This window comes from Semicossyphus pulcher, unplaced genomic scaffold (assembly GCF_022749685.1).
Source record: "Semicossyphus pulcher isolate SPU_LCO1_2020_fin unplaced genomic scaffold, fSemPul1.0.p SCAF_13, whole genome shotgun sequence".
Taxonomy (NCBI): Eukaryota; Metazoa; Chordata; class Actinopteri; order Labriformes; family Labridae; genus Semicossyphus; species Semicossyphus pulcher.
In genome coordinates, this window is record NW_027211637.1 from 27,504,659 (window position 1) to 27,532,453 (window position 27,795).

The 27,795-nt window shown below is 42.1% G+C and overlaps 1 protein-coding gene across 1 annotated transcript in view; it reads left to right on the top strand.

The window, feature by feature from the left end:
* Positions 1-27,795, top strand: part of acap3a (ArfGAP with coiled-coil, ankyrin repeat and PH domains 3a) — an 83,179-nt gene that overhangs the window by 48,663 nt on the left and 6,721 nt on the right. The window contains exons 5-18 of the mRNA XM_069659870.1: positions 8,742-8,800; positions 9,147-9,330; positions 11,847-11,891; positions 12,029-12,124; positions 12,625-12,699; positions 15,508-15,519; positions 20,624-20,736; positions 22,398-22,449; positions 22,841-22,941; positions 23,568-23,679; positions 23,931-24,139; positions 25,497-25,566; positions 26,851-26,945; positions 27,042-27,259. Coding sequence (XP_069515971.1) covers positions 8,742-8,800; positions 9,147-9,330; positions 11,847-11,891; positions 12,029-12,124; positions 12,625-12,699; positions 15,508-15,519; positions 20,624-20,736; positions 22,398-22,449; positions 22,841-22,941; positions 23,568-23,679; positions 23,931-24,139; positions 25,497-25,566; positions 26,851-26,945; positions 27,042-27,259 — 1,441 coding nt within the window. The remainder of the gene's footprint in view (positions 1-8,741; positions 8,801-9,146; positions 9,331-11,846; positions 11,892-12,028; positions 12,125-12,624; positions 12,700-15,507; positions 15,520-20,623; positions 20,737-22,397; positions 22,450-22,840; positions 22,942-23,567; positions 23,680-23,930; positions 24,140-25,496; positions 25,567-26,850; positions 26,946-27,041; positions 27,260-27,795) is intronic.

Below are 27,795 nucleotides of genomic sequence, written 5' to 3' on the forward strand. Positions count from 1 at the left end.
TGCTACTGTGCTCACCCCACACAGCAGACACTCAAGAATATTAAATGGCAGCGTACAAATGGGACCGCTGAGTGCCAAATAACCTTGTAGCAGCTGTGCTTGGATGCCTTTAAAATCAGGAGGCATGATATGGATTTATATCCGCCGATACTGGGAACCGATATTTACCTGCTTCTAGTGGCTGACACCGATAAGATAACTGATAATTTCAATCATGTTGTGTTCTTCTAAAGCTGTAAAAACAAAAGTCTCATCCCTTACTTCATCCTTGTTACATTATGCAGGACAAATAATCTTAAGGCTCCTAGTCTATTTAGCTAAGCATCTTTTCCATACTATGGTGTATAAAAGATGTGCATAAAAAATTGCAAGGAAGTGATTTTATAGGTTCGTATAGTACACCATGTAAGCTGATAGAGGTACCGTAAAATCCGGAATAAAGACACAGTCTGTTTCAGGGAGTATCCAAGGTCCCCAAGTTATTTCAACACTGTTTCAATTTATTTTCATATAAAACACATGTAAAACACACAAATGATGGCCTACCATCTGTTTTCGCCATGTTGAGTTTGCAATCCTGCTAGCTACCGGTGCGGTAGTTGAGCTCAGCCGATTGTCGTGAGGGTGGCGGCTGCACTGGCGATCATGAAGTTGCATGTCCGTAACACAATAAAATACCTTTCTCTGCATTTTATACTGGTATATTGGTTGCACCGTTTTGTTTTGTTTTTGTTGTTTCAAAAAAAATTTATTGTGAAGAGAAGCATCATGATACATGGCAGCCAGAAAAACATTTTCTCTTCCTTTTTATCACAGTGTGAACAACAGTGAGGAGGGCTACTCATCATTTGTTTAAAAAAAGAAATAGTCCTCACATTATAAAGTGAACACAGAACATAGACAGAAAGATAATAAACAAACAAAGACAAAACAACAACAACAACAACACCAATCCTCCCACTCAGGCCCTCAACCCTTTCCTGGAGTGTTACCTAATGTTACGCAAAGTGTAGTTCATATACAGGATTTGAATTAGTTTAACCTTTCAAATAGGAGATTAAGGGGGGTTGCACCATTTTTTAGGACACACTTTTTAGATGAAAAAAAAGTATTAAAAGTACATCTTATACACCGAATTTTTATGGTACAGATATAAGTGAGATTATGTGTAGCTAATATTCCAGCATATATCGTGCATTTTTATTTTAAGTGCACAAAATTTGAGCCAGACCGATATATTGGTTGACCGATATAGACGTATCAAAGATGTGTGGGTATTGGTGCATATTCTAGTATGCACCATGAATGAACACTGGATGCAGAAAATGATGCTTCGTGGGATTTATAAATGATGTCATTGTGTAGTTTCTCTGCAAAACGCTCTCCAACTTCATTGTTTACCCTCGGCACCGATAAGCAGATGGTGGTCTGCACTAGTTTGGTTGAATGATTGGATGTATAATAATGTTATAATAATGTTTTTTTCTTGTTTTTAAAATTCACTAAATCAGGCACCATATCGGTTATCTATATGTCACCTTAAGAATAGGTATCTGTCTCAAGAAATATCGGTCTAAAAGAAATCCCATCAGTCGGGCGCTACATAAAGTAAAAAATATAATTCACTACATTAGCTGCCATATTTGTAACCGTGAACTTTTCCCTTTCACAATTCAGTATCGGCCTCAAAAATCTAATATTGATTTGGCTCTACATAATATCAACACAGACAGCATGTTTTTGAGCGACACACAGACTCAGACAAGCGAACACGCAGATCCAAGGAAAGTATAAAAGAGTCTTGGCCCTCGCTTCCCTCCACTTCCTGATAGCTTGGCTCTCCTGCCAGTCCAGTACCAGCACACAACAGAACAAGCGAGCTCTGTTTGCATGAACGTCGAACTCCAGCCAAGTTTAGCTTCAACTCCTTTTCCTCTTTCCAGAGATTTCACAATAGATTTTTCTCTTTCAGATTAGCTTTACAGAATCAGGCCAACGTTTTTAACACTCTCTGTTGAACTCAGGCATGAAACGCCATATGAATACTCGATAAATAATTGACTCGTGTTTGATTCTCTGATCATCCATTAGAAATGAGGGGGGGACTGAAAGAGAGACGAACATCTGAGCTGCCAAGTCTTAAAGTGTTGGAAACAGCATTCATGTAAAGGATTATACATAGATGATGGGATTTACAGTTTGTGGAGGGAAAACATGTATGCATGGAAGAATTTAGGTCATAATTACATATTTATTTAGCTACATGCATGCAGCTTGAGTCCCCTGGTTTAATTTCTTTTGATTTTTATTTATTTGCACACACATAAGACTGCAAGAAATCCGGATAATGTAAACATAAGAGATGTGTCAGAGGGGTTTAAGAACAGACCTCCCATCAACTAAGAAGAAACAACAAATAAAAAGAAAGAAAGAAAGAAAGAAAGAAAGAAAACAAATCATAATTTAGGAAAATACACCAAAAATAAATGAATTAATGAAGAAAACTAACCAATACGAGACACGAACCCAATAAAAAGAAAGATAATACATGAAAAACAGTCAGGGTTTGTACAGAAAGTAGAATGTGTTTATGCAGTGGGGCTGTACATACTGAATGAGCGTACTCCCATGTGGTATGCTAACGTCGGTGTCTCTCAGTTATATTTGGAAACTGCAAAACAAAGCAAGACGCAGCAGGAAGGCGTTTCTGTCTGCAACTGCAGTCATTCTCAATCCGTGCAGACGGGAGCAGAATCCTTTGTTTAAAAAGTGAAAATGGATCTTATAAGGGAGCACCGTCGACTGACAGGAAAACTTAACTTTACCGTTTTTTTCTGCCCAACACTTGTTGTTCTTAATGTCCTTAATGTACGTCTCGTAAGCTGGTCATGCATTAGTCTGGTTCTACTACAGCACAGCCTCACAGCTAGAAGGTTCCTGTTCTCCTCCGGGTACCACGCCTTCTTTCCACCGTCCAAAGACATGCTCGCAAGTTAATTGGTGACTCTATAATTGCCCAATGACAGCTGGGATTGGCTCCAGCCCTCTGCAACCCTGGACAAGATAAGCGGTATAGATAATGGATGGATGGATGGATGAAAGCAGTAGTCCAGGAAACACCAACAACATCCACTGTTCAGAACGTGTAGCCATGCAAGCAAGAAACGCAAAGCAGCCAAATCCTTATTTTAGCAATAAGGAAAAAAATAGGAAGTTTGATCTCAGATCCATTTATTGAATGATGGATTCACTGTATAATAGACTATTGAAATATAATCTATAAAGTTATTCTTGCGTCACTCTTGGCCTCTTCCCTTACATATACATTATGTTGGTCACTCTTTAGGTGATGTGTGCTATCAATTAGATACAACAGAAATGCTATAAATTCTACCTTTACAAAGTTTACAGTGTTCAGTTTTTGTGGACATTGGCGTAAAGGTGTGAATTAAATTATATGTTAATTATCAAAGTTATATCAAAGGTGTTGTTGTACAGGACTACGTAAGATTTTTAGTCCTTTCAATGTATGACAATATTAGGCACACCTATGAATTTAATGCAGGACAGTACACCAACTGTAAGTCTGACCTCAATGCTAAAAGATGTAGGTCAAAACTAAAACCTGAACATTACAGGCATGATAAAAAATGTCTTTCAGTCTTCCTGGATGAAGTCGTAAAACAACAGCTTTTTATTCCCACACTTTGATGTTTGAGTCTGATTTGACAGAGGTGCTTACGAGGTGTTTGTCTTTGGCTAAAGATAATAGCTCGACTGACTTCATGGGATCAGTGTATGTCCCAACATGCGGGCCGAATGCGAGGGAAATTAGCGATCGGATCGTCAGTACAGTAGTCCTTTGTGACGGTGCTTATAGCCGTCTCATTCCTCAGCTCTGATATCAGGTTACGGAGGATGTGCCAGATATCCCTGACTCACTGGCTTACTCGCAGAAAGTTTTCACAGTATTTTCTTTGTTCAACGGAATTCCAACCCCATTGTGTATGTTGAACTGTCCGTCAGATATAATAAGAAAATGTTATGATAGTCAGTAATTGCAGGGAAGATTTTAAATCCAAACAGAAAGGGATTATATATCATTTTAACACTGAAAAACTATAGTAACAGAAACTGATTCTGAAATGAGCTCAGATCAGATACAGTAAGCACGTTAGCATGACAACATACTAACAGTTAGCACATAAAAATGCTAATGTATAGCATAAACAGCATTTAAAAGCTTACATTCTAAGCATAAACCATGTTTAGCATCTTGCTAACATGTATGCTAACATGAAAGACATGTTCAAATTCTAGTTCTTGTTTAACATTGCAATAAAAGGCCAAATGTTATTGGGGTGACTAGCTAACCTACAGCATACATCCACACCTGACAGTTAGCTTGTGGGTTGTAGTAGCTAGCAAATAAGTAGAGGGGCTGTGTATTAGTCTCATTGGAGGAGAACTTGGTTTACATTTCAAAAAGATGGAGGTTTGATTAATGTATTTATCTCTCCTCCTCCTTCTACTCCTAAACTAACAATTCAGTTAGGGTTAGCTAAAGCTTAAATGTACAAACTAGCTAACCTAGCATTAGCATTAAAGCTACTTGGTACTTCAGCTAAACACCTTAACATAATTTGTGTCCTTTCATACTGACAAACACGTTGAATGCTCTTTCTTTCTTATAAATAATATGGATAGCTGAGCTTTCATAGATTATAAAACCTGTAATGTTTAGGGTTTACATTTAAGAATTCATTTATAGATTATTTCCTGATTTTGGCCTGTTGATGATGACACTGTAGATATAGCCAAATGTGCTAATTTAATGGTAATGCAACCAGATGTTTCACAGTTAACGCAACCAAAACAATATGCTTTTAGGTATATTGTTATCCTTCATGTAATTTATGGTTTCAGTCAGTCTACAGAGACAACCTGCTGCATATTGTGCGATAAAAGGGGGGTGTCAAGTGGCCACAAAGCAGTTCAGGAATGCTCCAGGCTGAACTTCCCCCAGAGCCAGGAAGCCTCACAGTAGTTTTCCTGCAGCCACTCACACTCACACACACAAACCCGGAGGTTTACTTGTTGTCCACTCTTGAAGATCGTGGTTTACACTGAGTCACTGTCCAAACCTGCTGTGCCCAAACCTAATCTTACACCCTGGTGTTTACTGCTGCTGATCCTCTTTTGAGTTCTTGCATGTTTGTGGGAGCGCTCGAAAATTTCCCTTTAAAAAAAAGCCCTCAACTTCTCACTTGTGCTTTTCTAAGAGCTTGTTAAAACTGCAGCATGAAAAACAGATTGACCCCACGTGCCCAATCAAACCCTGGTGATCTGCAGTGAAAACAGAGGGGACTTTGAACATGAAGCTTTGCCATCAAACAGACTTTATTTACTTGATTAGAAAAGTTGGCTCACTTAAAAGTGTGTTACTGGGGAGTTGGATAAGAACTTGCGGTATAAATTAATCACATAAAGTCAACGAGGCTGCCCTCTAAAAGTCAATTAATAAATAGCCGAGAAGACCCACAGTCAATTTGCGTTTTGTCAGTAAAATATCTGCACTTGGTTTTTCTTAGCAATGCAGGAGCAACACCATTGTAAGCTGTAAACTTTACTACCGAGACCTTTAGTTTTCATCCTTCATTACCACGGGAGCTGAATTATCCTCAGAGGTCTTTCCTCTCCAAAACAGACTCCATGATTGAAACAGAAAAAACACAGAATAAAGATGTTAAAAAATAAGTGTCTCTGATGCTTTTTAGTGGGTCCAACATGTCAACAGGTGCTGTGAGCTGAGCTGCGCTAGCTTGTTTGTAGTTTAAGATTCCTTCAGGGTTTGTTGTTCAAGAGGTTTTTACCCAGAACTTGATCATTCGCAGAAATCTACTCTTCTCCACAACCAACTGAACTGGTCATCAAAATCAGCGAAACACTAAATAAAGCTTTTCAATGTTAAAAATCTCGGCTCTGGGGCTGCGAGCTTAGCTGCCGCTAACTTTAGCTCAGCTTGTTTCTCCCCTTTTAGACTTCAAGTGACTAAAATCCTTTATCTGATTGAATGATACGGTTTTAAATGCTGGTGATGCAGTTTGAAACCTTCAGAAAGTTGTCAGGTGGAAATGTCTCAATGTCCGTCCGCATGTGGTGCTTTTAAAAGACTGATTTGTTTGTCTTACAGGTTAAAAATGCAGGCTGAAAAAACGGAACAAATAGTCAGAGCTTGGTATTTAAAGACCTCCTCAAGTGAAAATCAGGTGTTTAACCTTGTAAACATCTCCATGTGGTGTTCTTCATGTGCTACAAGACATATCAGGGACAACATCAGCAGTCATCTCCATGGCTGGGCCTGTCTGCTTTTAAACTGCAGTGTACCAAGGACAGGCTGAACAACACGTTTTCAGATTGGCAGGTTTGAGACGTCACAAACCTAAGGAGCCAATCCCGTTAATGGACAGGGCGACGCTATGCATATCATTATGTGTAACCTATGGCAACCACTTTGGCGATGCGCAAGCCAGCTGTAACCGTCATCGTCATTTTTGCAAACTCACTACTGACTGCCAACGTTAACGTTACTACTACTAATAACTACATTTCAAGCTAGCTAAGTTTCAACAAGTTGCCGCTAAACGATGGCAGAGACGTGTTTGGTTTTCAGCTGTAATTTTACGAAGGAGAAACATCGTACATAGTGGGCGGGGACTATGCAGATATGGGAATTTTTAATGAGGGAGAAAGAGGAGATGCCTTGGAAGGTGATATCAGACACAATTTATTATTTCAAGCAGAGCATTTTATTTATGTCTTAAAACATGACTGGAGCTGCTCTTTAAATGCTAAATCTAAATCGACTGACGAACTGACGAGTTGAGCAAACAGGATGGGAGTGCTGCTTTGTTGCTCCACTCTCACACTTATTTGCATCCAGTTTCTTTATAGAGCAGTTAAAATGAAGCCGTAACCCATCATCAAAACAAACACGTCTCCCTCTGCGTGAACGGAACAAGTACAAGAAACTGACCACTTCCATCTGTGCCACATTGTTATTTTTACATCTGGTCAACTCAAAGTCATCTATACTTATTTTTTACGTGGGTAAGCTGTTTTCTGTTCGACGCCTACAGTTGCTGTAGAGAAGTGTCTTACTCATCATTCAGCGCCTGTAATCCCTGAGTTAAAACACCCGTAAGCCCAGTTTTTTACAGCCTTGCAGAATCTTCTAATCCCCACACGCAGTTGTATATCCAATTATTCAGGCAGGATGAGGATGCAAACCCTTTAACAGATCTAGCTGCTCAGTTGTGGTGATAGCACATGGGCTTTGGAGTGGGTTTTGCACCCTGCACTGCCTCTGCAGTGTCACATTGTACCAAAAGCCTCCTCTCCTCTGCTCTCCTCCCTCACTTCCTCCCTCCCTCTCTGCCCGAGTGACCTATTTAACAGCAGAAACAGCAGCGGCAGCGATCACAGACGATGTGCTCAGAGGGTGAAAGAGAGGAGGAGGGATCTTGAATGTAAAACACCTAACCAAAGGCAGAGTGTTATTGTGTTAGAGCGGGTGTGTTTGAGTCGGAGTGACATTCCTCCACTATTCTTTTCTGCAGACTTTAACACTGATTTGCATCATTTGCATGCGTCGTGTGAGGAAAAGCTGTGCTTTGTCGCCCTCTGTTGGTCGGAAAAATAGTAGCTCTTTGTTGTTTTCCCTCCAAAAGTCTTCCCGCAGTTTACTCGTTAAGTAATGAGGTTGTGCAGACAGCATGTTATTTTTCTGTTTTTTTGTGCTGTATGGTTTCAGATCCATGAGAAAATAATCAAACAATAGTTAAGAAACTACATATTTTTTCTTGTCTCACTACAGCTGTTGCACTTAGCATCAAAAGTACTAATTGTGCAGAAAAAAATGGCAGCTAATATAACTGATAAATATGGTTGATACATCAGTTTTAAGTTCCCAATGTAGGCGTGGCTCCCTCTCCAAATGATCAAATCTAAAGGGTGTTAAGAGGGTTTGGCTTCTTGCCTTAGTTAGATAGGATAGCTAAAGAGAGACAGGAAGTGTAGGGAGGAGAGAGAGGGGGATGACATGCACCAATCGATCACAGACCGGGAGTCAAACCCACGATCAGTGCGGATTGAAGCCTCTGTATATGGAGCGCCTGCTCTACCAATGAACTAAACCAGCGCCCCCACCACACCTTTTTTTGCAGTAGTTATAGGACTGTCGCCTCCAGGTACTCCGGCTTCCACAGTCCAAAGACATGCTCGTTAGGTTGAGTGATGACTGTACATTTCCCAGTATGAATGTGAGTGTGAAAGTTTGTCTGTCTCTGTGTGTCAGCCCTGTGATTGACAGGCGTCAGTCCAGGGTGTAACCCCGCCTCTCGCCCAATGACAGCTGGTTTAGGCTCCAGCCCCAATGCGACCCTGAACAGGATAAGTGGTATAGATGATCGATGGATGAAAGGACTTTTTGAAGTTTTGAAGAGATTCAGTTTTTATAGCGCATAAGAGAAACAAGCAGCATCATATCCTCATATTTGAGAAGCTGAAACTAAAATATTTGGCCTGAAAATGTACTGGTATCAAAACTATCTAAATGTTTCAACTCTAACTTTAATGGATGTAGGAATCTACAGGACAACTAATCTGATATGCCTTTTATCTCCAGCGGTAAGTCATCATGTATCTCTAACATTTTCATCTCTTCTTTTCCTCTCTTTCAGATCCTGTTCGATCAGGCTCAGCGCTCTGTGAAGCAGCAGTTGCACAACTTTGTGAAAGAGTGAGTAAACCTCTTATTCCTGGAGCGTCAGTCAGGTGTCTGCAGAACTTTACGTGTGTGAAATATTCATCACAGTTGGACAAAAAGCCAAAGTGCACAACCTTTTAAAGAGCACATTTACCCTTGTCACCCCCTTTGAAACCTTTTTGGTGTTTTAAATATTAACCATCCTTTTTACCTCTCAGATATTTTGTCACAGACGTATCATGAACAGCTGAAGAAACACACCTGTAACCTTACGCTGACTTTGTGATGACTCCTTTCGTTCTGCTGCCCCCTAACTGAGCTTTAGTTGTTATGCAGTGTGAAGTTGCTTTCCTGACTTTGCTTGTTCCGTGTCTGTCAGGGACGTTCGGAAGTTCAAGGAGACGAAGAAGCACTTCGACAGGGTGCGCGAGGACATGGAGATAGCGCAGGTGAAGAACGCTCAGGCGCCGAGGAACAAGCCTCACGAGGTGGAAGAGGCCGCCGGCACGCTCAGCATCACTCGCAAGTGCTTCAGACACCTCGCTCTGGACTACGTTCTGCAGGTCAGACAGCAAGAGTTGCATTATCGCTTATTGCATGATGTTTTTTTGATGTTTGATGGTTGTGTATATAATAACTGCAGGCCATTAGCTGCGCAGTCGGCCAGAAGTCTCTATGATTAAAGCTCCATTAACAAAAAGCAATCTTGCCCATTATACATACACTTTTGAGAGGGTTTCTAACTTCAACTTTTCCATCTTCTGTCAAGTCAACAAAGTGCCAGACTTTTATATTGGATCGGTAGATAACAGCAGTGCAACATTAGACAAGCTTGTTTCTGCACTGCAAGTTAAACGTCTCTTTGTTTATATTTTGAAGGATCTGGATCCCAGGAAGTTCTGATTCAAACTGTACACACAAAAATATGCCTCTTTACTTTGAGAAAACCTGTTCAGGAACAGGTTTTACTTTAAGTTTTTGCGATATTTTGTCTGACCTTTACCTTTTTTGAAGGGACACACTGGAAGACAAAGCGAAAAGCCAACGTTAGATTCATTCCTGGAAATCATTCAGGCTTTTGCTCTCGTTTTATCACATGAAAATTGACAAATCAAGTAGGAAAGAATGAACGAATAAAGCTGAAGAGGGTAGTTCAGACCCAGGTTCTTCTCTCTCACATGGACTGAGGAAAAACTGTGGTATGAAGTGAGTATGAAGTCCAGATTTGGTTGACAGAAACATCCCAAATCCGTTAACAGAAAGATCTGAGGAGACGGGCTTTCTGAGGCTGTATGACCATTTGACAGGCAGCTGAGACGACGCAAACTGGCGAGTGTCTTGTTTGGTTTCTACTTGGATTTCTGGACATTTACTGTGGATGGTTGTAGAGAAGCTGACATGACAGGAAAGTGATTGAATGAAATATAAACGCCAGTTGAATTGTTAATCAGGTGACCAGCTGCAGTAAAAAATAGAAATGCTTTATCCCACTGGACGGACACTTCTCCTCCTTACACTCAGGGCTAACAGGAAATGGTGACGTAGCCCTGTTAGCCTGCAGCGTTGTCTGACTCCATCCCTCTTCCTGTGTGACACATTCGCCTCTCCGTCATATGCAGCATGGGTTTATTTTGCCCACAAGTCGTACCCTCCTACACACGCCCGCCCGCAGGAACAAAGAGACTGATTCAGTGTGATCGCTGTCGCGGCCGTGCCCTCCTTCCATTCTTCAGTTTTGTCTGCTCGCAGCCTTCTCTCACCGCTCTCAGACATCTTAATCGAAAGTGTCTCGAGGCAGAAAAGGTTGCGGCTGCAGGGGGAAGCGCTTGCATGCACGAGTGACCTCTTAAATGTAGCACAAAATGTCATTTAGCTTTGCATCAGTTAGGATGCACAATACAAAGGCGTTAACTGAGGAGATGCCACAGGGCCCATGTCTATTAAGGCAGTGTGTTAAGTTTTTGCAACCTTTCTGTTCCCACGTTATGGGACATTATGTGGTTTAACTTTGTTAGTGAGTGACTCAAATTAAGGTTGATTGTTAGGAAGAGAAATTTGTCCACTAGAGGGAGCTTTCTTTGTGGCCTGGAGGGCTTCAAATAAAGAAGAGTGTCAAGACAGCAGACTAAATTCTCAGGTCCTTTTTCAGATGCTTTTACTTTACTAGAGTTTAAATGTATATGTTTATACTAGGCTACTACTTCAGCTTCCAATAGTGTACATTTTATTCCATTTTATGCCACTATGTGATGCAATTATCAACAACACAAGATACAATCAACAAAGACATTTTGATGCATTATTTTTAGGGCTTAACGATGTGGAAAAATCTATTTACTATCAATTTTACAGCTATTAAGAAATAATTTTCAAGGTTTATTTTTTCTTTTTAACTGAGAAAAAAAAATGTTTCGGTCTTTGTTACATCTGGAAAACAGTGTGAGCTGTGTATGGCTTCTCTGCGGCACGACAGCACAGCATCATTGTGATGTTTTGTCACACATTTTTACCTATATGACAAACATCGCAGCGTATGGGATGTAGCTTTTTCCCTTGGTTATATTGCAGTTTAGATAGTATTTCGATTAATGCTGCCGTATTTATTATAGATCAACATGAGATAAAACAGTATTGATCCTGGGGGGACTAGTAAAGCTCCACCCTAACCTGCTGCAAGTTTTAGACATAAATACGTCAATGCATCAGAAATTATGAGACAGTATGTTACATATAGGCTGCTTCTGAAAGGGGCCTGTCTCCTTTAAGTTTCTTACTTATGTTTTTTTTAACTTTATCACTTTTTGATGATTTTACTTCAGTGAAATTTGCCTTTTTATTTAGAGGATAGAGTCGGCAAAGAGGGGAGAGAGAGTAGGGCTGACACATTGTAAATGGCCGAGGGTCGGAGTCGAACCTGGCGCCGCTGCATCAAGGACTTTGCCTCTATACTTGTAGCGCGCCCTTTAACCGCTGAGCTAACCTGCGGCCCGTTATTCCTTCTTTTACTTTGATAAACTTCTTCCAGCATTTCCACACCGTTAAAAGCTGATTAGAATCACACGTCTGTCTTTTTCTGTAGATCAACGTCCTCCAGGCCAAGAAGAAATTCGAGATCCTGGATGCTGTAAGTGAACGCAGACACACAAACACATGCAATGCTGCCTCTAACAACATCTTAATGATATATTCCTAATACACAGAGACTTTGCATGGTCATAGCAGTGCACACATGTTAAAGACATCTCCCTCTGTCCCATGCAGATGCTGTCCTTCATGCACGCCCAGTACTCCCTGTTCCAGCAGGGCTACAACCTGCTGGATGAGATCGACCCGTACATGAAGAAACTGGCTGCTGAGGTGAGCGGAGTCCATCATCTCTCCTCGAGCGGGGTTAATTACCCAGACACTGTGTCTTGATTGGAATTGGTTTGTTCCTTATTTGAACTATTGACAACGAGCAGTTACGTAATGTAGCTTTTCAGCTTCAGCTGGTTTGTCAACATGTTGTGACACGTTGAATTTTTGATTTGGTGTGTTTTACGTAAAATTAGAAGCTTTCTCTCGGCACACAAAAAAAAGCCAGACCGACATTTTACCCCCGTGTAATTGTGGGGTCACTCGTGTGTCACAGCAGGCTGACTGCTGCTGCAGAACTGAATCAATGCTGCATTACAAAACACTCTGACCGACGTGTCATTGGAGGCTTAGCCTGTGTTCGAACGAGGAAAGCCTCTCTGAATCCTCCTACTTTCTGACAGTGCCATTACTCAACTGTATATGTTAGAATTAGAAGAGTGTGATGGCATGTACCTGAACTTTTTGATCATTTCTGTCTGTGTGTGTGACCGGTCATTCAGCTGGATCAGCTGGTGATTGATTCAGCCATGGAGAAGAGGGAGATGGAGCATAAACATGCGACCATTCAGCAGAGGGTGAGTTCCTTTTTTATTAAGAACCCTAGCAGATATTAAAGTGCAATCTTTGTCTTACTTTTCAATTTGAGAACTCTGCAGAAAACCTGATATTGCTTCAGTATTTGTCTCTCACCTGACTCTCTTGAAAAACCTTGATCCAAGAGCATGAATCCGTGCATGTGCAGGCGTACACCCAGGTTGTCGGGTTGATACTGAGCTCTTCAGAGGATCCAGCAGGGTGTGAATGCACTCATGTCTCACCTCCAGGATCCAGTCTGCCACTTATCCCAGTGCATCTGTTGTGACTGGGGCGGGGGGGGGGGGGATTAGACCTGGGCAGCTGGGAAGTGTTTGATTAATCCTTCTAACAACGTCCAGGCATCGATTTAAGGATCAAATCAGGTGGAATTAAGTGTTTTTAAGACTTATAAATCCCAGTGTTGTCTGCTGCAGACGGTCAGCACATTAACTGGAGTATGTGCTGATATATTATCTGGAGCCTCACTGTGCTGTTAGCCCAGAAAAGTGCTGATATGAGCATTTTAAGACATGCTAGTGTCCTGGCACGATAGGTAAAGTAATGTTGTTTTAAGGCTTTGGTTATTTTGTATTGTACAGTAATTTGGTCATCTGCTTAAGTCCTGTGTCATTGATTATTATACATTTTTGTACCAACGATCAAGGTTTCAAACTTGGACTGTAGTTCAAACTTGGACTGTAGTTCAAACTTGGACTGTAGTTCGATAGCAGGTTTGTGTTGTTGCCTGCAGAGCAGCGGTGCCTGGATACCTGCTGCAGGGTCTTAAGCTGGGCGCCATCCTTCACTCGTGTTTCGCCCCATTATTCCAAGACCATCCTAGCATGGTGGGGCAGCAGTCAGGGTCAAGTATTTAGCTACGTGGCTTCTCGGTTCCCCCAGTTCTCGTGTCTTGCTTCTTCAGAGAGATCTTGTACGACTCTCAACGTTTGATGATGTGAAGCCAATGTCTCCCATGAAGCGCTTGGTTGAGAGGCTCACAAAGCCACGGCAGCCGACTTCTACTGGGGAGGATGTTGCTTTCCAGCCTCTCTCTTGGAATTCAGCCTCAAGGTCAGCGTACTCATGCTTCTCGGGTGCCTTCTTCCCCTGGAACTGTCAGCTCGACTATCACGACACGTGTCTCGGTTGCCGACCACAGGACGATGTCAGGCCTCAGTGTGGTGGTGGTTATGGCGGGGATGTCAGTGGGGAACTTTAGTTGCTTGTCGAAGTCTGATCTCATTGACCAGACATTTCCTGGGGCCGGGACTGATGTTTTGTAAAAAGAAAAATAATAATAAAATTGGACTGAGCCACAGTGACACCAACCATTGGTTTGTGGATTATTCAGTTCAGTTCATCTTTATTGTCAGACTGGAGGTCCATTAGTTAAAAAAAACATACAATAAAAAACAAGGTACAATAAATACAGAGTTAAAAAAAGGGAAAAACTATTGTTTTAAAGCCTCAGGTTCGGCATTTTGGTCGTGGCCATCTTGTTTTCATGAGTCAGAAGAGACCATTTGGACCCGAGGACGGAGCTGGAGAGGACGGTCAGTACCTGATCCGTCCCGGCTGCCCGATCCGTTCTGCGCATGCGCAAAAGTCACGTACTGTTATTTGTATTGCAGCGTAGTGTATTTGTCTAATATTGTGTTGTTAATAAAGTTATTAAAAAAAAAAGACTTGTTGCCGTCAAACGTTCACACGTGAGGTACAAATCGGGCAGGAATAAGTATGCGCATGCGCAGAACGGATCGGGCAGCCGGGACGGATCGGGTACTGACAAGGACCCTGTGGTTAGCAAAAGCAACGTTATCAGCTAACATTAGCGCTAGCTTGATTAGCAAGGTGTTGTCTTTTCTATTCTGAATCGGATCAAAATGTGTAAAATGATCATTCTCTTTTGAAGACTTTTGAAACTAGCTTTGAGACCATAAACTCATTAGAAAATGTTACCTGCAGTTATAAATCAACTCCGCTCTTGCTACCTGTGGAGTCACTTCCTGCTGGCCATCGGACTGAATGCAGATTTAAGACACTCCTGCATTGTTCCACTATAGATTATGAGGCTAAGAGTAGTTCTTATATACTGTTTGTCAGTTCATACTCTTGGTTTGGATGCCTTAAAATTATTAGTAAAAACTTCAGTGATCCTTTGTCATTTTATCTAAGGCTATGGTTAGCATGTTAGCGTTTAGCTCAAAGCTTATTTTGACCAGTAATAACTACTCTGCATAACCCTGACTTTATATTTCCCCAGCATTTCTCTTCCTATTTTTACTCGCTCTATGAATAAACTGTATATTTCCTCTTGATGCTCCAATAATGGAACCCATAAATGCAGGGTGCACTCCCTCTCTGGCATCTTGTTGTTGTTTAATAATTCAGCGAGCCCTCTTTTCAGCGGGGCCAGTGTCTGGCTCCTCTGTACCCCGGGATCAGTGACCATCTGTCAGCCCGCTCCGGTCAGCGCTCTCCCTCCAGGCGCTGCGGTCTGTGCTGTTCATGGAGGGCCGGGTCACATGTGGGGCCAGTTATTGATCTGTTTTTGCCAGAGCTGTTAGACACTAAGCTTCATGCGGGACACATAATGCTGTTGTAAATCACACAAGTTGAAGCCGCGTTAAAGGTAGCACGGCGTGTAAATATTGTGGTGTAGCTGCAGGTGGGTATTTTGCAGAAGGACCATAAGTAGGATAACAAGAGGTACACTGAACCTGTATGATTATTGTGTAAGCCTACCTTAACAGCATGTTTTCTTCCTCTTCTTTTTACATGTTCCCGACGCCTCCGTCTCCTCTCAGACCCTCTTGCAGGTGAGTCCTCTTACTTTTGTTTCCCCCGTCTGACATTTCATTTTGACGTGAAAGACTACATGTTTGCTTTGGAGTGTAATGAGGCTGCACAGTGTTTGCACCGACCATTAACAAACCCCTTTGAAGTTTTCTTCACGCTGTAGCCCAGACGCCACAGGCCTTGAGGGCAAGCTGGAGTGCATCCTGAATCATTTATACAGAACAATTAGAAACAGCAAACTTGTATAGTAGCCGTCTTACGTCACCTCTTGCAGAAGGGTAATTGCAGAGAGAGAAAAGAGTCATTTTTGACCGATGGAAATGCTTTTCCTTCTTTTTTTCTCTGTTCATGCAAAATCCTCCAGAGTCTGAAATATAAAATGTGATATTTAAGATTTATTCATGCACAATAGAGCACTGTGTTACTGTATTTTGTATCCCTCTTCCTTATCCTCTGCTGCTGCTTTTAGAACAGTATGGCCTACTTTGTCGCAGAGATTCTCCTCCCTTGTTTCTTTTCTTCCTCGCTGCATCGAGCATGAGCAATAAGCCTTGTGTAAACTTACACAGGACAAAGAGGGGGGGGGGCGGCCCTCACTCGGTTTCGAGCGAGAGAACCGGGAGAGCAGAAAGCGAGTTAAAGTGCTCCGAAACGACGGACTGTCACTGTTGCCGGCTGGGCACCCGGTGCAGAGAAAGCGTCTAAATGCCAGAGCCATTCATTTTTAACCGCAGCTTTAATGGAGAAGTCCTGTCCGAGGCAGCCGGCTCCTCCTGCTGGTCTCTATTCCTACGTTTGCATCACAAGTGCGCCAATGTGTGCCGCCTCTGTGCGTCAGAGGTTATTTTTACTCCAGATACATATTGTAGTGAAAGAATTATGTTTTGGATTGTGGGGTGGTTGTTGTTTGTTATACTCCACATCAGGAAGCAAAACATAAAACAAGAACACCGTAAATATAGAGATAAAGAAGGCACATACAGTAAATACATAGATTATATATAAATAAAGCCACTTTTAATCAGATTTTAGGCTCATAACGCATTGTTATTTTCAATATAGATTCATCTTCTCAATGCATTCATTCAGCAAACAGTCCAAGTCTCAGAGGTTTTACAGTTTGTAATCATACAAGACAAGCAAAGGCTTAAAAAAGCCACAGTGTTGTTTGTGTTGTTTGGTTGAAATTGAAATATAATTTTTGTTGACAGACTCCTTCATCATTATGCATTATCGCAGCTTTTGTAAAACTATATCTAAGCAGTCGGTGGAAGGCTTTTTACCGGATACATTTTTACATATTGCTGTTTTATCCAAAATGTCTCTGGGATTTCCCCTTTTTGACCAAAAGCCGCATTTATTTATAGCAGTTTATTTTTATCCTTCTGGAGGAAATAAAGAAGGTGCCACACTTGCTGTGTAGACAAATATACTGTCGCTCTTAAAGTTGTAATCTCGAAGATCCCAGTTTCGTTCTCTTTGGCGGCACCTATGGCGCTAAACGGTAATTGCTGGAGCACACTTCCCAGATATCCAGACAGTGCTGCATGTGTGACGTCCACGGTTGGCTCCGGTTGTAACTTTCCTCGCTTTCCTTTTCAGACTGTTTGCTTCATCTGAGCGTCGAGTTTGTTTCTATTTCTCTGGATTTTCACTTATTTTTGAAGTTGTATCTGTAGTCATCCATCTTTTCTTTGTTTGTTCAGCCATAGTAGATTACTGTTTACTAGCAACACTTGCAGAGAGCGGAAAAGCAGCCGCTTAGCTCCGCCTACCCTCTCTGGCAGACCAACCACTGCTGGCTGATGGAAAACGCGTCACTAACTGGCACAGACACCCAGTCTGTAATACTGCAAATGCAAAGGCTTTCATCAGTGGGCCATAGGCTCAATCACCATTGTGTTCCTCATTCGGCGATAGATAGTGACTTCACAGAAACTTCATTAGATTAGATCATCAGAAGAAACCCAAAGGCTGAACAAGTCTCACATTTTTTTCCAGGACCAGTTTTTAAATCTCCTGTTCCTTCACATCCCCTCTGCCCTCTGACTCAGCTCCTTAGAGGTCAGGGAGTCAGAGAAAGCCTGATTTACAGCTAAGAGAAATGTGTCCAACGCCAAAGCAACTTACAGTCGTGCTGTCGGGTGCTCAAGCAGCCGTTGAGCCGTGTTAAGATCTCCTCCTTAGGACTGTCGCTGAATCTCGTTTTTCAATTTAAGCATTAACGTGAGCCTGTCTGATCACCAGATTTGTTCTTTTATTGTGGCGGGTTCCTCCACACTAGCACAATAAACAAACTGCAGAAGGCTAAGGACCTCTTATGATCAGTGTCTCATGGTGGGGAAGCATTTATAAAGACCTCTGATACATCATGCTTGTTAAACTTTGCAGTGAAGTCGATCGAGTTAGTTGAGGATTAGTTGCAGCAGATGTCAGGCAGGTACATGCGTTGAAAAGCAGGATGGGATGAAGGCGTAATGCTGGTCTGCAGCAGGTGAAAGCTGGTACAGTGAAGTAATTATGACACATGGAAAGATAAGCAAGCATATCACAGCAGACTGACTAATCAGTGCCACCAACTGGGCTCACCTTTTGGTGTAGTCTCACCTAAAGTACGTAATGCAGCAGCAGCAGGTGGATGAAGGGTCGGGACATGTTCCTGCTACTTCTCAACAACTTCCTGATCCGCTCCGAACATTTGAAAATCTGTTTCCCAGCTTGTTCAATAATTCACTGATGTTCAGTTTTCTCTCTGAGTGACGTTGCATCATTAAAAATAGATGATCTTTGTTGTGGGCTGCTTGAGAGATTGCAGAGTACCACCCAGTGCACCTCTCGTTCAGCGTGAGCTCCTCTATGTTTGTGATGTTATATTTGAAAGAGGCAGGCGTCTGACAGCTGAAGGTAAGCTGCTTCCACTTTTACAGATGATACTGTTGCAGTTGTGTGTCGAGCTGCGGTTTGTGCGGATGGTAAATAAAACCCTGAGTAGTGTTTGTTTGGTGGTCTGGGCTGCCTGCCAGAGAGATTCCTCCTGGGTCAACAGGGGACTGAAACTCCCACCTTCCCCGGGGAGGGAGGTGTGTTTAGGGAGTTGTAAAACTCAAGCAGACCCTGACGCTGAGGTGTAAAAGCAGCCTGCTTGTCTTCGGGTCAAGAGCAGCTACAGTGCTGTGTTGGTGTAGTCCGGTGTTCTTCCAGCAGCCTGTCGCAGAAACTTTGGCAGCTGTATGGTAATTAGCGCTAATCCTGAGGCTCACAGGGCGGCAGGCAGGTGGCTGTAGTGGAGGCACACATGTCAGTGTTGGAATTACGCAGCACACTGCTGCAGCGTGAGAGAGTGAGGATGCTTTTACTCTGAGCGGTCGGGTTTTCAGGAGCTGAATTTTTCTACTTTTGAGGGATTTTGTTTTTTCGATGTTGCTGGAACGAACGAAACGTTTGAAAATGAAGATCCTCTGCCGCTGGGACCACAGTCTGGTGCGTTGGTTTGCTTTGGATGTTTGTTACTCGAGCTCATATTCTCGAATATAATATTCAACTGACTTTGTGTGTGTAGGTTTGCAAAGCGACTGTAGTTGAATAGTAGAGTAGAATATCACTGCATGCACTTATTTCTCCCTCTCTGACTCACTGCCCTTTCACTCTGCACAGTCTCTCTCACTGACTTCTAAAAATGGTTGGCTATCCCAGGTGTAATGTAAACGATGACGTATTTGTATGCATGCATGTTAAATTCATCGTTATGTAATAAACAAAGGTGCATAGGTGCAAAATGAAGTCATGTGAGAGAAAGAGAGGAATCATGCAAACTTTAAAATGTTCGACTTGTTTTCTTTAAGGTTATGGAGATATTGACAGTTTGGTTATTAAATTTAGACTCGTTCTTGCGTCCTCACGCTGCTTTATAACCCATTTCATGGTTTGTTTGCATTTATAAATCCAATCATTTATCGCTGACGAAAGATTTCTATTCTCCGGTTTCTGACATGCATTGTTTGTCTCATTTCAAGGATGTTTTTATCAATCGTTGATGTCATTCTGTCAGTTAAATTTTTTGAGATTCGATTCACTTTCCTCTGATTTGAGAGTAAAAAACGTCATGTTTCACATTATTATTTGACGCCTGATGCAGGTCATTGACTAAAACATTGTTTAGTTTTCATGCCTGTTTTTTCATGCGCTACTTCCAGTAAAAAGTGTGACATTTGCAGAGCAGTAAGCCGTTGTATTATTCAAACATGTAATAAGTAGTTAATGGTGTGCTGGAAGCTGCTTACGTTATGCTTATGAAACAGGAAAGAGAACGATGATCCGTTTTTATTCAGGTCGCTCAAACAGACACTTTTATTTATTTTTGGGTACTTTGTTTTTTTTTTACGTGTGATACATCTCGTTGCGTTTTAAGCGTGCAGCCTGAAACGACTCTGCTGGGGAGGCTGGGTCTGGTCTGTTCGCAGAGCTGTGTGCATGCAATGTTTAAATTACATTTGGATAAGTTAATGTTCTGTCCCTGCTGCAGATTACATTACCTCTAACATGTAGCTTGTTAAACTAAGACTTAAACTACACAAGAAATCAAGACACTGACGTTTGAATGAAGATAGTTGTGCTTCTTTAAACCCTCTTTCTCTGCCCGAGGCCCTAAGTACCTGTATGCACTTTCTGTTATCGAGCATTGAGGTGTTCTATTGTAAGTCATCAAAAGCTTGGAGGCTAATTTCAGATGAATCACATGATTATGTAATAATTTGCGTCACACGCACATCTGTCGAGTTATGAAATGTCCCTGTGTGCCACACAGTTACATGGCATGCAAATCCAATACATACATGGCCTCACATGTGACTGTTTCTACATGATCGCACTATAAACACGCACACTGCATGTTGATTCGGTTGGCTGAGGGACTGTATGTACAGTACAGCGCACGGTGAACGCTGCCACTGGTGCTCCAGGAACAGCGCACATGCATCCTCCTCGCTGCAGAACAGGGACGAGCGTTTTGTTTCCTGTTTGACGAGTAAAAGGTTAAACGACACCCTCAGCCTGTCTGTTAGCTGCCTGTATCACAGCCATGTTTTAATTGGAGGTCTCATTTCTCTCTCTTCTCTTCTCTTTCAGGACTTTTCATATGACGACACTAAAGTGGAGTTCAACGTGGACGCTCCTAATGGTGTGGTGATGGAGGGCTACTTGTTCAAGAGGGCCAGCAATGCCTTTAAGACCTGGAACAGGTAGTTAAGATACTGTGATATATCACATTATTAAATTCTGCCATTGAGTATGTGTGTATAAATAGATTTGACTCAAAAGAAACCCTGTAATGCAGTTTTTATTAGGTCAAACTAAGGTGAATAATAACAAAGACTTTGTTTTTTTTGCTTTCTATAGTTTATTTAATGTTTTTTTGTTCCATGTTCCTGCCTCATGATTCTTTGTGTTGATACTGCATGAGATAAAAGAGACAGAAGCCTCCTTGTGTTCTACAAACAACAGGAAGACGGCTACTTCTTTGAGTTTGGATTGCTGATTTGGCCGATAATATACACTAGAAATAATGCCTAGTCCTAAATCAGGGAAATCTAAACAGAGAGACATGACAGACACAGACACGAAGACTTGCTTTTACACTGCTGTTCCGCTTCAGCGCCGTAATGAAGCTCCGCTGTCAGGCCGCCTTTGCCGTTTTACATTGGAGCAAGCTGCCCCAGTGTGTGTTTCCACATAACATTCTGGTGTTGTGGAAGCAAAACGTGCGCGAGGTGTGAACAAACAGCGCGTGCTTCACTTACACACACACGGTGCTGTTCCACCCTGCTGGCGCCGCTGTTTACACAGACGCCGTTTCGCCTCTGTTACTTCCTCCGATGCCGGCTCAGAGGCGGAACGACTTCGCCGCACCAGTCTGTCTCTGTGGATTTTACATATAAGACAACATAATAATCCCGCTTTGAACCGGCAGTGTAAAAAGGGTTCTAGTAAAAAAAGATGCTCCAAATCCCTCCTAAACCTGCCTGAGAATCATCCAATTTTTAAGTTTCAGAATCAGAATCGAGAATAAGTTTCACATACAAGTATTTGTTTATAAGTAAGTATAAATAAGTAAAAGACTTAAATGGAATAAGATCATAAATAGGCAATAAGAATACAAATATAAAAAGCAATACGTATACAACATACAGGTGTAAATAAAAACTGTACAGATGTGCAGCATATTGGTGAAAAAATAAAAATAATGCTGTGTACAGTATAATAGTAATCCAGTGATGGTGAACTGTACATCAATAAGAACATCGGCTCACTTTTATGGCACCAATTGCCAAAATATTGGCTAAAAACAAGCTCAAGTTCTCGGCCTCTCGCTGACTGCATGGCAACAGTAAACTTCCTGAAAAGAAACGGGCTCTGGTTGGGGAGTCTCAGTTTTATCTGAGGGGGGTCCACTGAGTGACATTGAAAGCCCCTCTATACATTAATAATACAACTCTATGAAATATATATATGTATATGAAATTGAGGTTGAATATTCCATGCCATGATACCTTCGCAGAAGAAGAATATCAAAATAAATGGACACAGTTTTGAAAAGTATTTTTAATGCTTCTTGGAGCACATTTACATTTTTAAAGTGTAAGTCTAGTCATATTATTTTGTAGTGATTTATGTTGTTAACTGCAATGTAACTTGATATATATGAACATGCACAATATATAAACATGTCTCAGCTGTGTCCGCCTTTCATCTCACATCTTTGTTTTGCCAGAAGCCAAACCCATTTCACTCAGTGCTTTTACCCGTTCACGATAACGGTTATCCACAGCGCTCACCCTGTAGCATCTGAAGGATATCCATCTAATTTAAGTTGTATTTATCCCCCTCATCTCTCTGTCTCCAGACGGTGGTTCTCCATACAGAACAGTCAGCTGGTTTATCAGAAGAAGCTCAAGGCAAGTTCACATACTGTATCTTCCAGCTATCAGCGTCCCCCCTGGGGTAAAGTGGGCTCTCAGAGGTTAAGTGCACTTTAATGGGGAGGCTGTTGGGTGTTTTTTAACGTTATGGTGATCTTCACTGACATCCTTCACCGCTCGCTGACTGCTTGTTTGTGAGCAAAGAGATCTCTGCTGATATCTGAGTGCTCAATCTGCAGCCGACTCTGGTTTTCAGGTCATTTTCAATTCTCTGCACGGCACCACTCTGTGTAAATATCTAATGGTGAGGTTCTTAGAGGCTTCCAGGATGAAACGTCTTATCAGGGGGGAACAGCTGTGATGTATTTTTTTTGTGTTTGGGGCTGTTGATAAGCGGAGAAATGAGAAGTTGTTTGTGTGTTTGCAGGATTCTCTGACGGTGGTGGTGGAGGACCTGCGGCTGTGCTCTGTTAAACCATGCGAGGACATCGAGAGGAGGTTCTGCTTTGAGGTCGTCTCCCCCTTCAAGTGAGGCTCAACTACTGCGCGGATAATCGTGTGATGTAGTTCAGACATTCATGTTGCCAAGAGGGCGGATTGTATCCGTGGTGATGCCTTCTGTTGTCATCATCAAGTCTAAATAGTAATTTGTCCGACTGCACCATCATCATCAACCTTGCATGTTCTCTCTGCTTAATAAATTAGCATTGTTAGCATAGAAACATGCGACACTAAGATAGTTAACATTGCAAACCTGGTATTTAGAAGCATGTAAGTGTTGTCAATGTTAGCATCTAAGCATGCTAACTTTAGGAAACATGCTTAAAAATTAGCATGCTAGCAGTTGTACTACCTCGGCTACACCTAGCGCTCATTTGAAGGCTGTAGCATCTTGTTGCGGGACTTTATGATCCAATTACTCCTAAAATAACAACGTCAGCTGTATGTTGTGTTTAGTGCTTAATAGCTAATGTTAGCATGCAAAAAAAACATGTCAAACATTGTATCTGCTAAGCATTAGCATGTTAGCATGTCTTATATCCGTTTTATCTTTTTAATTTGACTTTAGTAAATCACAGCAGCACTTCTTGTCACACCACATGATGCAGATCTCTACAGAAGTTATGTCATGATGTTGTTTGTCTGTTTTACAGGAGCTGTATGCTTCAGGCTGAGTCAGAGAAGCTAAGACAAGCGTGGATTCAGGCAGTTCAAGCTAGCATTGCCTCAGCCTACAGAGAGAGCCCAGACACCTACTATATAGAGGTAAGTGTGGATCATGAAGCACGTTAATGGGAGTGTTTCCATTCTATGCCACTTGATATTTCTACGTTAAAGAGGGAAATATTGTATTTTTTAGTTAATTACATTTAAAGTTCTTATGCTATCATGTCTGTACTGTAAATATGAAGCTACAAACAACAGACAGTTAGCTTAGCTTAGAGTTGGGCCTGGAAATTGGAGAAATATATTTTGTGGACCAAATGATAATGGCTTTTTGTGTGTTTATATTATAGCATCTGGACAGAACGGCCTCTCCGTCCACCAGCAGCATCGATTCTGCCAGTGAGCCGCGGGAGCGCAGCGCCCGAGGGGAGACCATCCTGCAGAGGATCCAGTGTCTGCCGGGGAACGAGCAGTGCTGCGACTGCGGGCAGGCCGACCCTCGCTGGGCCTCAATCAACCTGGGCATCCTGCTGTGCATCGAGTGCTCCGGCATCCACAGGTAGAGTCTAGAATAACGTTATCAGATTTATCTTCTTACTTATGTTCACAGGAAAAATGTTTGTCACAGTGCAGACCACCTCTGGTACACTGCAACATATATGTTCGTGCTTAACATCCTCTGCAGATATTCTAGAAGGCTTTTTCACTGTGGGAAACGTAGATAGTTTGCAATACAAGCAAAGGTGGAGACAAGAAGTCCAAGCTGGATAGCCTGTAGTTCCTCCTGGCAACCAACCAAGTTAAATGACAGCACTGGTGTTGGAAAATAACTGTTTCGCAGCAACAGAAAACTTTGCAAACTATATACTGCGCTGGTAAAGATAGAAATCAGCTTAAAAATTGGCAAAACAATCCCTGAAAGTGGTTGTTTATCTTGATGGACAGAGAGAGGACATGGATCAAAGACATGTCCAGCCGCCTCTTGACCAAACTCTCCTCAGAAATCATTTTTCACATTGAAGCCCAAACATCAAAGTCGCAATTAAAAACTGTGAAGTGTGAGCCTCCTGGCGCTGGGGACAGTAATTGGCGCCAGCTGTCTTTTACTTGAGTCTTACTTTGTGCTGTTAAAGGCACCAACACCGTCTGCCACACACGCCGCTGAAGGGATTAAAGCACCGTATGTCGCTTATTGGATCCGGCTTTGATTGAGAGTTTCATTGAGGGAGCTGAAGTGAGAAGATAAAGGCGGCTGCAGAGTTGCGACACAAACCGTGAACGAGCCATTGAGGAGCTTAATTGAAAGGTGGATATGATGTAATGGTGCTGAATGAAGATACCATGCTGCAGATAAACACATCCCTTTATCATGCAGATAAGGGCCGGGCAAACGTCCTGTTACATCACATTAAAGTTAGTTATCAAGCTCAGAGAGGAAGATGAATCCCCTCAGGATTTTTGTGTATGTTTTGCAATAATAACTGCTTATGTAATCTCAAGGCCCCATCCCCTACAAGAGTGTGTGTGTGTGTGTTCCCACCTGTTGCATATTCATGATCCCTTTTTGGGCTCTTTCTCTCTCAGTGAGATCATACATGGCCGCTTGTTACAATGCAGAGCAGCGAGGAGGAGAAACACACTCTCACTGTTGCCTGAGTACCAGACTGCTCCTCGTGGGGAACTTTGTGATTTGCATGACATTAGGAGCGGCTCCTCTCGTTTCCCCCGTGTGATTGTGCATCACTTGCAGGCGGCTATTCAAACCAAGCCACGATGTATGATTCATTTATAAAACCTGCTTTACTCAAGTCGCCATCTGTCGCCTCATAATCACAACAATTTCACTTTCCACTTTAAATTGTTTTAGTAAAATAAACACGGCATGTGTTTAATATTTATGACTTTTTTTGTTGCAGGAGTCTCGGAGTTCACTGTTCCAAGGTTCGCTCGCTCACGCTGGACTCATGGGAACCAGAATTATTAAAGGTACAGCTCATCTCAGCAGTATCGAGTCATTGAACAGTTGTTGATGTATTGAAGCAATATTTTGGGTACAGTTAGCTTAGCTAAGCCTACAGAAGCAGGGTGAAACAGCAGGGTTCCAACGCGTCCTGGAAAACCTGGAAAATCTGGAAATTTAGAGACTAGTTTTCCAGTCCTGGAAACACCTGGAAATTGATTAAAATGACCGAATTTCCTGGAAATAATTTCATGTTGTCCAGGAAAATTTAAATTTAATTTAGCCTCACGCTCAGCACAAGTTTGCCGCTTCAACTCCAGTCAGAGCCCCCAGAGCTGTCACATTCACAATCGAGTCCTGCGAGGGGTGCAAGATCGCCGCCTTTAGACGCTTTCTAACCAGCTGAAAGACGATAGAAAAGTATGACTCTTGAATTTTTTTTTTTCAATACATTGCTATGTCCTTTCAGGTGTAGCTTGGATAGATGTGGGCTTAATGAACGACTTCGCTCCATCATTGCGCCTCCGTGCGTTTTACACAAAAGACAGAACATGACAGGTATAATAATCCCGCCCTGAACTGGCAGTGTAAAAGGGGCTTGAGACACTGAACCCTGCATCATCAAAAAAAGGAGGAATGAAAACTGGGGTTAAATGTGTCAGTACTAGGCCTACCGGTAAATGATATGACAGTTTGAGAGCAAGTGCTGTTCCGAAAACTCCTGGAAAAGTCCTGGAAAATTATTTCTTAAAAAGAGTGGGAACCGTGAACAGGCTTTGTAAAAGGTAAAAAGAGAAATATTTAAATGATGATTGAAAAAATAGAACAAATAAAATCCAGGAAGTCTTGCTAGGAAAAAAAATTCAATTATGGAAGAAACAAGGCAGGTGACATAATGTTTTAGATCAGCGCTTCCAGCATGTAGGCAATTATATAACTCACATTTTTGATCTTGTATCAGTTGTCTCGATTGTCTGCCCCCACCATATATCTTCTTCAAGACTTTTTTTTTTTTACCTTAACCTGCCCGGCCAAAGAGCATCTGTCTCAAAGTCATCAAAGCCATGCAGCACTTTCCTCTTTCATTGTAAGAGAGATATCATGTACATGAGGAAGCTTTAGAGGTGCTGATAGGTGAACTCTGAACAGAGCTCTCAGTTCTCCCCTGTTTGCAGTCTTTATACTAAGCTACGCTATGCTAACCGTCTGCTGGATTTAGGCTTAATATTAAGCTGACTAAAAGTTGATCTTCTCATCTTACTTATTTTCCATCATCAATTCACCTCATGTCTCTTGCCTTTGCTTTGTAGTTAATGTGCGAGCTTGGAAACAGTGTCATCAACCACATCTATGAAGGCTCATACCAGGAACAAGGTCTAAAGAAACCACTTCCGTCCAGTTCGAGGTAGGATTACAGAAAACGCAGCTTAAATACGTGATTGATGATGAGTTTATAAATGTGTCACTACAAGTCTCTGTTATGTTGTGTGGCGGCTTGCAGGCAGGAGAAGGAGACCTGGATTAAGGCGAAGTACGTAGAGAAGAAATTCCTGAAGAAACTCGGCTCCACGGAGATCCTAATCAACGGAGAGAGGAAGTCAGAGCGGCGGTGGAGCGTGAAGAAGTGCCGGAGACACAACAGTGCCACCACGGTACCTAAAACACGACGAAGATACCGACAAGAGCCCGGAAGCACCTCCCCGTCCACGCTCTCCGCAGGTACTTCACCTCCGTCTGGACTTTCTAGTGATCATTTGTACAAACTCTCCTTAAACTTTCAGCCGTCGTAGCCCCAGTTTGTGCCTCTGACGTGTTAATAATGTATGTACAGCCCTGAGCAGTTTCCATTTTTAAAGTGCCAGAGGGGGAAGAATAGTACAAAGATGGTAGCCAGAAATGACAGACTGTACCTCCTCGCTCAGTTTGAACAACATGAGCTGAATAGTGTTTGCAGTTTAAGTAGTAAAGGTCAGAGTTTTTCAAACTTTAAGGATGAGGCCGTCACACAGAGCTCTTTACCTTGAATGACGCAGACATCGTGCATATATTCTTGGATTAAGTATAAGTTACTGTACACTTTTGAGGATATAATTTTCTCTGATGTCCCGTGTGAGTAACTGTCAATGATTCTGACAAAACTTGCCTTCGATAAACACATTTTTAAGCTTTCTCCTGTATCAAAGTTACCCAGTGATAGCTGTTTGTACATTCATGAGTATGTGACAAAGAAGAGCTGCTTAAAGCCAATTCGGCTT